Source organism: Mus caroli, unplaced genomic scaffold, assembly GCF_978045245.1.
Source record: "Mus caroli unplaced genomic scaffold, Mus_caroli_1 scaffold_12, whole genome shotgun sequence".
NCBI lineage: Eukaryota > Metazoa > Chordata > Mammalia > Rodentia > Muridae > Mus > Mus caroli.
Genome location: NW_028227267.1, coordinates 53232317 through 53243419, shown reverse-complemented (window position 1 = coordinate 53243419; position 11103 = coordinate 53232317). Strand labels below are relative to the sequence as shown.

At 46.2% G+C, this 11103-nt stretch overlaps 1 protein-coding gene across 2 annotated transcripts; it reads left to right on the top strand.

Moving 5' to 3' along the window:
• The first annotated feature begins 566 nt into the window (after nucleotides 1–566).
• Nucleotides 567–10902, top strand: Gjb6 (gap junction protein beta 6). 2 transcript variants are annotated; one of them, XM_021182278.2, is made up of 3 exons: nucleotides 567–959; nucleotides 3174–3338; nucleotides 9360–10902. In XM_021182278.2, the coding sequence occupies exon 3, from the start codon at nucleotides 9374–9376 to the stop codon at nucleotides 10157–10159; it is 786 nt and encodes a 261-aa protein (XP_021037937.1). In that variant the 5' UTR covers nucleotides 567–959; nucleotides 3174–3338; nucleotides 9360–9373; the 3' UTR covers nucleotides 10160–10902. The 2 variants fall into 2 exon arrangements, with proteins under 2 accessions (XP_021037937.1, XP_029324594.1); XM_029468734.2 differs by lacking the exon at nucleotides 567–959 and adding an exon at nucleotides 2009–2154.
• The last annotated feature ends 201 nt before the right edge of the window (nucleotides 10903–11103 follow it).

Genomic DNA, 11103 nt, shown 5'->3' with positions numbered 1-11103 from the left:
CAGGGCAGGCCCTGTAAAACCAGGTCCTTACATGGCTTCCAACATTTCCAGCCCCTGTACCACCCTTTATGTTGCCCTGACCTTACCCTGCCCTTGATGTCACAGCAGACACAGTGGGATCTCTCAAGAGGGAAGTCCACTCCCCTTCCCTGGATGATGCAGGAAGGGATTCAGATGACTAATAAAAACAAACCTATGAGACTCCTAAGTGGTCATTAAGGAATAAAGAACCTCCAGGCTGCTCTAGAGGAGAGGGTGCCCAAAGGGTCTAGAAAGGATGAAAACAAACCAGCTGTCTTCTTACCAGGATGGCCAACAGGAGCGACTCACTACTAGCTGGGTCCACAAGCTTGTTCCCGGTACTCTGGACAGCCCCCACCTCATTAAGGGCCCTCCAGTGTCCAGCCCCAGCAAGGACCCAGCGGGCAACTTTTCCCTGTCCTTGATGGGATCTGGCTGAGCTTGCCCATCGCGGTCCACGCTCCACCCACATCCACAAGAAGGGACAAGCCTTCTGTCCCCAACCCAAGGGAAGACCAGCCTACACCTGGAGTCTCTCCTAGGGGACACTCGCAGTGGTTGTGGTCCCTGGCTTCAGAAGAAGATTCCCAACGAGTGCCCTAATATATTACCCCTAAGACCTGGCTCTACAGGGAAGGTCCCCTGCCCCTTGCTCCACAGAAGGGGACCCGCCCCGCTCCTCTGTCCGGGAGAGAGGGCGGTGCGCACCACAGCAGGCGTCGTGTGCCCAAGCTCCTCTCCCGCAGCCCTCCCGTGCGGCGTCAGGCAGAGGCGGGGTGGGGGCGCGGTTAAAAGAAGCCGCAGGTGGAAACCGGGGCTCCACCCGCACTGTGCCCGATTCCGTTCCCGCCGCGAACCGCCGGCGCCTGATCCAACCTACGCGTAGGGTAGGAGCCCTGGGTGCCGCTGCGAGCCTGGAGCGGGCTCCCACCGAGCAGGTAAGCGCGAGTGGGAGCATTTCCTCCGAGAAGCCCGGGCAGGTAAAGGAAGTGGTCTGTTCCCTTTCTAGCCAGATTTGTGGGACGAGGGGGTGGCAAGTATCTCCAGGTGGCCCGGCCGTTACCAGCAGAGTCTTGACCATGCGGGGGGGGGGGGAGGCGGGGGGTTGCCAGCATCCTTATCTGCCTCCCATCGGCATCCCGCCTTTGCGCGCCCACCAGGGACTGGAACCTGCGGCGGGGTGGTTGTCACCCGCGCCGCCCCCTCCCTCGTGCCCTGCATCAGGAACTGGGATGGACTAGTTTGACTTCTGCATGCACCATGCCCCTCTGACTTGCACGACAGGTTTTATAAATACACCAGGCTGTTTAAAGTGACCAGAGTCCGGATTAAGTCCCTTTTCTCATTTCCTTTGCTGGTTTTGGGCTGTCACCGATTTGGTGAGCGGGCAGAAAAGCAGAGCAAGGAATGATGTTTATGGTCAGTCAAACCCTGCGACTTGGAGAGAAATGCCCATTCAGGCTGCATGATTAAGACTCGGGGACTTATGAAAAGAAGATGACAGTACAGTGCACAATAGTAATTAAAAGTAATTGGTGACATGTCGGATTAAAAAGTTCCGACGCTGGTAATACTTCCTGAATGAGCCTAGTCCCAGGTGTTAGCAGCCTGGGTTTTGCAGTCTTGGGCTCCCTTCTATTCCTGGGGACCAGGCCTCCGGTCTCAGAGAGTGTGGCCTTCATACAGCTATGGACACTGGAAAGTCCGTGGACCTGCAGCCGCGGTAAGGGACACCAACCAGGAGACTTTAGTCCGTTCATGCCTGATTAAGTTTAACGCTGCAGTCTTGTTTTCTTTCAAGTAGATGCTATGGTTTCTTTGCCCCAGTTCTAGCAGAATCCAAGCAGTGTTCTAGAAGAAAAACGTCCTGTCCTGATGCAGTTTCCTTAGAACTGCAGGATGCTGCTCAGAACGGCCCCTGTGGAGAGCTTTGTCAGCTCTTTGGATTCAGCAGAGTCTTTGGGCGGGATGGGGGGTGCTGTCTGAACTCTGCCAAGAAAGGGAGGAGGTGATGGAGAAAGCCTCCTGTCACATAACTGGGGGTGCAAAGGGTTCCAGTTCACCTCACAGGGCGACTTGAGACCCACAAGACTGATCACCAACCCAGGTCACACTGGTGGCTGTTATTGAAAGGTAAATCCCCATGGTGACTTTGTTCTCTATTTCTGTTTTTTCTCTTGGAGTGTGAGATATGGAGAAGAGTTGGGTAGGGTCTTTCAACGATTTCATCAATAGAAAGAAAACTCAGATTTGTACATTCTCAGTCTGAAAATTCCAGAGTCTAGGTTTGTGTGCATTGGTTAGGTGGGATACAATCATGGGAAGATTGTTTGTAACTCAAGTTTCTTGGTCCCGGGGGCCATAATCTTACACTGTCCTAGGCAGGATTTTCAGGAGCTGTTGCTTGATCTGGGAGGGTGGAACTGGGCCCCAGGAGCCCCCACTGCCTCTTTCAGAGTTCTTTAATTGTAATTGAACCTAAAGGAAGTGTTTGGAGAGGGGAGAGCCTTGCTTGGAACAGGCAGCTGCTAAGAAGGGCCTATGGAAGGGATGTTGAAGTTAATTGTGGTTTGGAGCTCAGTGGACTAAGAAACACAGTTTTGTGGCTTGGCCATTCTTCTATGTAAAGGCGCAGCAAAGGTCTCGTTGGCGCCAGTGGATGTTGACAAGGTATATGAATCCTAAACCTGATGCCATCACTACTCACCGTTTTGAAATCACAGATCCTGATGGTTTGCGTCATTAAAATTCAAACTGGACTATCAGGTTGTCTCTTGGGTCACCTGAGATTTCTAGAGATTTCTTGATTAAAGGATGACTTTTCAGTTTTCAGATTTGCTTTTTTCTTTTAAACTCTGGTTTTGGGAAGGTGGCTGTACCCAGCTTTTCAAATTCTACCACTTTTTTCATACTTGGAGGTTGAATTTGAGGTTCGGGATAGTGGATTATTATCACCACCACTACTGTTGTGATTAACAGGGAAAGAAAGCTACCCTGGAGAGAGTCTTTCATGGGGCAGAGGAGTACAAAGCGTGGGAAACTGACAACATCCAAATTTACCCTTTCATGCTTCTCGTGACACAAAGTTCGTCCAATGGATTTGCGCAGAACTTGACAACATTGGCAGCAATGATTTTCTTTTCATTCAACAGGTGACATTCCCACTGCGACCCTAAACAGAGCAGCAGTGCAGTGCCACCACCACTACCACTGCTGATGTCCAGAGGAATAGGGGGGAAAGACAGAAGTCCTTGCAGAGGAATTTTGCAGTGACTCTTGAGCTGGACGCACTGGAAGCCCTTGAGAAACAGACTCAGGTTTGGGTGTTTTGCTTGAACCTGGTTTTCTTATCCCTTTGGCTCTACAGAAGAGTGTGCTTTCCTCTTGGGTCTATTAAGTCATCACCAAGTGATTTTTTTTTTCAAAGTGTACTGTAGATTGATCTAGAAAAAAGAAAGCTCTTTCTGTGTGCTGGGGGCCTTCCTTTGGGTTCTCTCTTCCGTGGAGTTAAAATGACATGATTTAGCCAGCTGTAGTTAAATTCCAAAGTAACGCGTTTCAGATCATCCTTGCCGAACAGGCAGGTGTAACACCGAAGGCAAGGCTTTAGCTCCTCTTGCCCGCCCCTCTTCCTCCTGGCAGCTGCTGACAATGACAACTCACCTGCCCCGAGGTTTTCTCTTCAACTCTAATAAAATTGTCTTCAGCCTTCAAATACCAAAAGTTTCAAAAGCCGGTTATTATGTTATATAGCTTCTTGAGGGCTGAGACAGGAGAATTACCATGAGTTTGAGGTCTCTCTAGGAGTACAAGGTCAGTTAGAAATACATAGCAAGACCTCTCTCAAAACAGGATTGTAAAAATGATCAAGGAATCACATCACTGCTGGGACAAAAGTAGACCCAGCTTATTTGAAATGTCAAAGGAAGGACAGAACCACTTCATAATAGTGTGGCCCAAAAGTGAGAGCACCGTTGTATCTTTAGTGGTAAATATTTAACATTGGAATTACAATATCAAGAATGAGTAGAGAGTTATGCACTGTAATTCAATACATCACAGAAATAGATGCGATTTGTCTTCCTAAACCTAAATGGAACCACATTCTTGTAAAGTGACATCTATGGGGCTAAGCATATCTATTTATTTGTTCCTTATAGGCAAGCCAGGAAGCTGTCAGATTAAACGAACCTCTCTGGTGTACAAAGAAACAGTTAATAGTTTGATTTTCACTGAAACAGCCCCTCCCACCAGCTCTGATCCCACTGAAGCATGGAAGCGAAGTGGGTGTTTGTTCACGGAAGGCTGCAAAGGGTTCTGGGGGCTGCAGGAATTTGGGAAATGACTTCTGCTTTAGTGACCTTCCCTCAGAGTGGCGGCTACTTCCTCTCCTCTCTGACCGAAGATGCCTCGAGGTTCTGTGTACCTGCAAGGACAACAGGGTGACAGGATGCAGGAGCTTTCTAGGCCCCATCTTCAGTCTGTTTCCCACTGGCCAGGATGCCTCTGCTCACTGAGAAGGCAGGACTGGAGGGACGAGTCCTCTAATCTTCAGTTGTCCACCACATCCACTCCTCATGGGGCTCTCTGGGCAGGGAAGAGTTTCCTAAAACCGACCAGGCTTTCCCTGGAGCTGAAGTCATGTATAGGGCAGTGTACGGCTCAGGAACCACCCCCTCCCCCAAACTATTCTTCACTTTAAACTCCTAACACTTGAAGGTGATCTCCACTGTCTTGCTTTGGGCCCCTGCAAAACTGCTGTGTAGGACAGATACCCAAGGCTTTTTGGAAGACTCCCTCAGGAATGACATGGTCTAGAGAAAGAAACTGCTAGAGCCATTTCACTGATGGAGAGGACTTAGCTCAAGGTCACCTCATGCCTTTGGTGCAGCCAATTAGGGCCAGAGTGAGCTACAGAAAATAGTTAACAGCCCTCTTTTTCCCTCCTCCTTTATTGCTTTTCAGGAAGGTGCCTTGTATTGGGTGCCCTGCTTTTTACCCGATTGTCTTGAGTGACCAGTAGGCTAAACATGCCAATATTTAAGCTTAACCTTGTTTTCCTTGGTGATTTCGAACTCCACGTCTTCCTGTAAAGCAGCTGTTCTCAAGCTGTGGGTCATGACCCCTTCAGGGTCAGCCTGCTTCTCCACAGGGATTGCCTAAGCCCCCTGTAAATATCTGCTATTTACATTATGACTTGTAACAGTAACAAAATTACAGTTATGAAGTAGCAACAAAAATAATTTTATGGCTAGGGTCATCACGTGAGGGACACGTGTGTCATGGGTCACAGGAAAGTTGAAAACCACTTCTCTGAAGGTTTAGAATCATCATTGAGGTTTCTTTCCTTTGTGGTTTTTGTTCGGTTTGAAGTATTTGTTTGAGATAGGTTTTCCTGTAGCCCAAGAGGGCCTGGAACTTCTAATCCTTCTGCCCAGCTATCCACGTGCTGGGATTATGGGTACACACCGCCACACACAGCTAAATTCTTGGCTCTTAATAATAAATTAAGTAGGTGTATTAAAAATCAATTATATTTTATTTAGGTATGATAGGCTGATAGAAAGAAAGTCTTGGAGGCCCAGGGTCATAGGGGACAAAGATTAATGCTAATCCCAGCATTTGTCTCTGCTTGTCCTGCTTCTAGGATTGTGGGACCAATATTCTTAGGGAGACAACATGATCTCTTGACCTCAGCTCCTCAACATTCATTCAAGCCCTGTCTGGTCCTTTGAAACCTTGATCCATTTGCTTCCTAGATGTCAGGTGATCAGGGACAAGGGATATGATAGAAAGCTTACAGAGGAAGCAGCCCCCTAACAACAGGGCCATTCAAACTCCATGGACGTTGCAGCCCTTGGGGAAAGGGAAAGGTTTTATTTGATAAAACGCATCCATCGGGCAAGTCGGTGAACAAACTGTGAGAGTTATGTGCTCGTTGGTTAAGGAGAGGACATTTTAAAACAAGCAAGGCCTCATGAGGGAACAGCTGTGGCAAAGTGTGTGTGAAGTTCAAGACTTACACACTTCTGATCCCCAAATCACTTACTGACGTGCCTCCAGAGCATGGAAGCAACACGTAAGGAATTTTAATACGGTGGCTTTCGGCAAGGACTAAAACTTAATTTTCATAATTTATATTATTTAAGATAAATTTTTTTAATCACACAGATACTTGTGGTGGGCAGTGAAACTGTTTGAGGCATGGAGTATGTACTAAATAAAAGAGAATATTTAATACTCTTAAGTTGTGGAGCCTTGGGACTACGGCTTCCCAGGGACCTGCCTGTTGGGACTTGGCCTACCTCTAACTACAGGCTTCTGGGCTGAACATCATAGTTTTATGGAGAGCCTATTCCATGTTTTCAAACCCCCAGATTGCTGTTAATACTAAACACTCAGCTCAGCTTCTCAATTCCAGATCAGCCCAGAATTTGAATCTTTCTGCTACAGCTGCCAACATTACTGCCAGGTGCCCACAGTCCAGACCCTCAAACTAGTTTGCCTTGGGCCTCTTAGCTGCTCCCCTTGTGAAATAAGAGACTCTCATTCAAGATTGCACCACCTGCTTACACTCCCACTGGTGCCCAGGAATACCAGGAAATGGGAGCCTGGACACTCGGTTCTCATGTAGCCTCAGTCATTTTTCCACAGTAAGAGGAAAGCCATTAATGTCGTGTTGATAGCAGAGCTCCTCCTACAGAGCTCGGGTACTCCTTCAACTACGGAGTTGTGGTGCTCTATTAAATGAACTGTAAGGATCAACTATGTTATTGATGTTATGAGATGTCTCCCAACACTAGTTATACCTAAGATGTTGTCTATGCCATTGCCCTGATAATTGTTACCAATTCTTACAAAATAGTTACAGGCTGTCATTTTAGAACTCTGCTGGGGGTTAAACAGAAAGTATCCTAGGTCAGGCTCCTGGATAGAGTTCCGTTGGTAGATTGTTCACCTAGCACAAAGTTCTGGGGTTCTATTCCCGCATTAGGAATAAACAAATAGATACGTTTTATGGGTTGACAATTAAAATGGTACTGTCTGCTGTGAAGCATGCCTGTAAACCCAACATTCAGGAGGTACAGGAAGAAGAATCCGGAGTCAGGCCAGTCTGGGCTATATGAGACTCTGTCTCAGAAATAAAAACAGCGCCCAAAGCTAACCATAGCAATATAATCCAAGACTGTACCCACTACTGTTTGGTACTTTGAGCATGGTGTTTCTCTCCTTTTCACAGTGTTTTACTCTTGTCTTCCCATTTCCGTTTTTTTTTTTTTTTTTACAGATTTAGGCCTCTCCATTAACCTTCTATCTGAGTTGTCCCCATCTCTCTGTGGCTTTAGGTCCTTCACCATCACCCGCCCTTAACAAGAGACACAATTTTATAAAACCCTCCTCCCTCCACTTTTACAAATCCTTGATGATGAAATTCAGTTCTTCTTTTTATTAAAAACATTAAGATTTAACCAGTCCAGGCTAAATTAAAATCATTGCATCAGTTTAACACCTGTCCTGGGGTTGAGGCTTTAGCTAAGGTTCGGCGTGGCTCGGAGAATCCACCTGTTTTGGTGACACCTCTCTTGTACTCACAGTACGTGGTCAGGACCTGGTACGGTTAGACAATGACCATGGTTAACTTGGGGGGAGGGGCCAGTGCTCCTCACCCACTTAGAAGAGAAAATTCTCCTGAGACCAGCAACAAGAGGACTTTGGTGACTCTCTTATCCCCTCCAAGTGGATGAAAAGTTGCCTGAGGATCCTTGTTTCCAAGGATGTCCAGTGTCTGGTCTGTGTCATTCATTACCCTACATTCATACACACCTTTTTTTTTTTTTTTTTTTTTTTTTTTTTAGAGCTTGCCAACCAATTCTTTCTTCTTGGTCATGTGGGATAAGAAGTGGCTGTTTGTAGACAGAAAGCCACTGAAGGGAACTCTTTAAAAGTGTGATTAGGATGCTGAACTTAGCTCTCTACAACTGATGGCTTCTGGGCAGGGTGCAGTGAGGGAAGGACTGAGTTCTTTTTGAGGGGGCAGGCCACTGAGAGTTTGATCATGCTCTAGTGAGTATATAGATAATGGTTATCTTTTTCTTTTCTTTTAACTTTTCTTTTCATTTTTACTTTTAGGGGGAGGGCACAAGAATGGGGAGCAAACATGGAAGGATTGGGAAGTGAGTGTGATCAGGATGCAGGATGTGAAAGTCCCTGAGGATCAGTAACAGCAAGAGTTACCACCATAGAGAGGCAGTTCTCAAGCTGGGGGTCAAAGGAGCCTCTCATTGGGTTCACAAGATCACTGGAAGAAAGAGATATTTACATTATGATTCATAACAGAATCAAAGTTACAGTCATGAGGTAGCAACACAAATAAAGCTTATGGTTGGGGGGGGGTCACCACAACATGAGGAACTGTCTTAGAGGGTCCCAGGATTAGGACGGCTGAGGACCTTAGATGCTTTAGATGGAAGAAGGTCTTTTCTTTGTCAAACCAGTCTCTCAGAAGGGAGGGCAGCCCTGGGCTGCTGTGGTCCCTAGTACAACGGCACCCGTATTTTTTTTTGAGCAACAGCCGACACATGGCCTGCTTCCACCAGAGAACAAGGAGAGAGTTTGTGTCAAATCTTGTGATTCTCTTTTGGAAGAGGTAGCTGAAGATATTAACTTTCCAAAGAGCACGTGATTGTAGCAGATGGGCCGTTCAAGCTAAAAATATAAATATACACTCCAAGAGGTCAATTAATGGCATTGCTTCGCTGTAGTCTGCTGAGTTAACCAGAATATGTGATTCTAATGAGTGATCTTTGCTGTGTTTTGTGGCTTGGGTAAGCTGCCCAATGACTAAAACCTGGGTCCTTGAATAAAACCACCCTGATCTAAGGTATGTGTTTACATAGTGAGGAAAAGGAACTTTGGTGTGTGTGCTTGTTTACCTGTGTTGGCGAGTTAAGGTCAAACAGCAACCTAATGTACAACCTGTGTTCAGTTGAATTTCCGTGACTTACTTTGCACATGAAAGGCACGGTTATTATGCAGAATGTGAAATCAAGTATCTATTTGCAGTAACTTATTGAAACCCTTCACCTAATCAGGGAGTTATCTGGTTGATGTTGTCTCATAGAGGGAATAAATGAAGTTTGTCTACTATTTCTTATTTGTAGTCAGAAAGAGAGACATCTTTATCATGGGCATTCCTTCTCAGAAAAACACAGTAAATAGCAGACTAGGCGGTTGAGACTTGCTTAGATTCACATGACCTTGTAATTTCACTATGGTATTGGTCAGATAATTCTGAGGTACCTTCTACTAATTAGCTTGGTTCTTTTTATATGTTTAAGAATAAGCCTGCACGATGGACTGGGGGACCCTGCACACTGTCATCGGTGGCGTGAACAAGCACTCTACCAGCATAGGGAAGGTGTGGATCACGGTCATCTTTATTTTCCGAGTCATGATCCTAGTGGTGGCTGCCCAGGAAGTGTGGGGTGATGAGCAGGAGGACTTTATCTGCAACACTCTGCAGCCAGGGTGCAAGAACGTCTGCTATGACCATTTCTTCCCGGTGTCTCACATCCGGCTCTGGGCCCTGCAGCTGATTTTTGTGTCTACCCCAGCCCTGTTGGTGGCCATGCATGTGGCCTACTACAGACATGAAACTGCCCGAAAGTTTATACGTGGGGAGAAGAGAAACGAATTTAAGGACCTGGAGGACATCAAACGGCAGAAGGTGCGCATTGAGGGCTCCCTGTGGTGGACGTACACCAGCAGCATTTTCTTCCGCATCATCTTCGAAGCCGCCTTCATGTATGTGTTCTACTTCCTCTACAATGGGTACCACCTGCCCTGGGTACTGAAATGTGGCATTGACCCCTGCCCCAATCTCGTGGACTGCTTCATTTCGAGGCCAACCGAGAAAACGGTGTTCACTGTTTTTATGATTTCCGCATCCGTGATTTGCATGCTGCTCAATGTGGCCGAGTTGTGTTACCTGCTGCTCAAATTGTGCTTTAGGAGATCCAAAAGAACACAGGCGCAGAGAAACCACCCCAACCATGCCCTGAAAGAGAGCAAGCAGAATGAAATGAACGAGCTGATCTCAGATAGCGGCCAGAATGCGATCACAAGTTTCCCAAGTTAAGCCCTTCAAGGTCAAGTGTAGGTGAGCCCTTCTGAGCATGTACCCTCTTTGTAGACGACATCGATCTGACAACTCCTCCTCTAGGTCAAGAGTTTGTCTATAAGTGACTCATAGAAAGTAGATACTTGAGTTCGATTACTGTAGAACACCTGAGCTGTTCATACACAATATAAGTCAAAATTGTGGTCTATCTCTGAAAACCAAGCCCTCGTGACAACTGGGCCTTGGAGTCACCCGGACAAGCCCTATGCGAACGGTATGACTTAGTATTTCCTGAAACCTTATATAAATTGTTTGTTTATAAAGAACAATTTATCTAAAAATTAATAGTTTTATCAGTAAGATATTTTTATAGGAATGAATATTTTAGTTCTGACTTTGAATTTATATAAAGTATTTTTTTAATGACTGGCCTTCCTTACCTGGAAAAAATATATATAAAGTTAGCTTTACAAGTGCACCCCAAGTATCTAAAGTTTGAACTTGTAAAGGGTCTAGCAGATTATAAATATTGTTTTCACTCTGTCTGAGGACAGTTTAATGAACTAGTGTGTGCTCTTAAGGTGGGATGTGTTCACTGGACAATATACATCACCGATTGCTGAATATGAATGGAATCGAAGGAAGTGGGACCCTTTTTAAAATGAGCCTTTCCACCTATGGTGAACAGTGCAGACATGAATATGATCACGCCAATAAAGCTTGACCCTGTTGTTTCAGCTCCTGTGTACACCGTGCATTTCTGTTCCCTCCAGGCCCCACACCTTCAGCACTAGAGATGTGATGTGTTAGTAAGTTTTTAAGTGGAGAGGTAGCAGTTACTATAGGTACTGGTGCCTACAGGTATAGGCACCAACAGAGGCTGAGGTTAGTGCCCTCAGCTTGGAGAGAGATGCTCATGGAACTCTGGGAAATGTCTTCTCTGTCAGTTCAACCTTGATGGT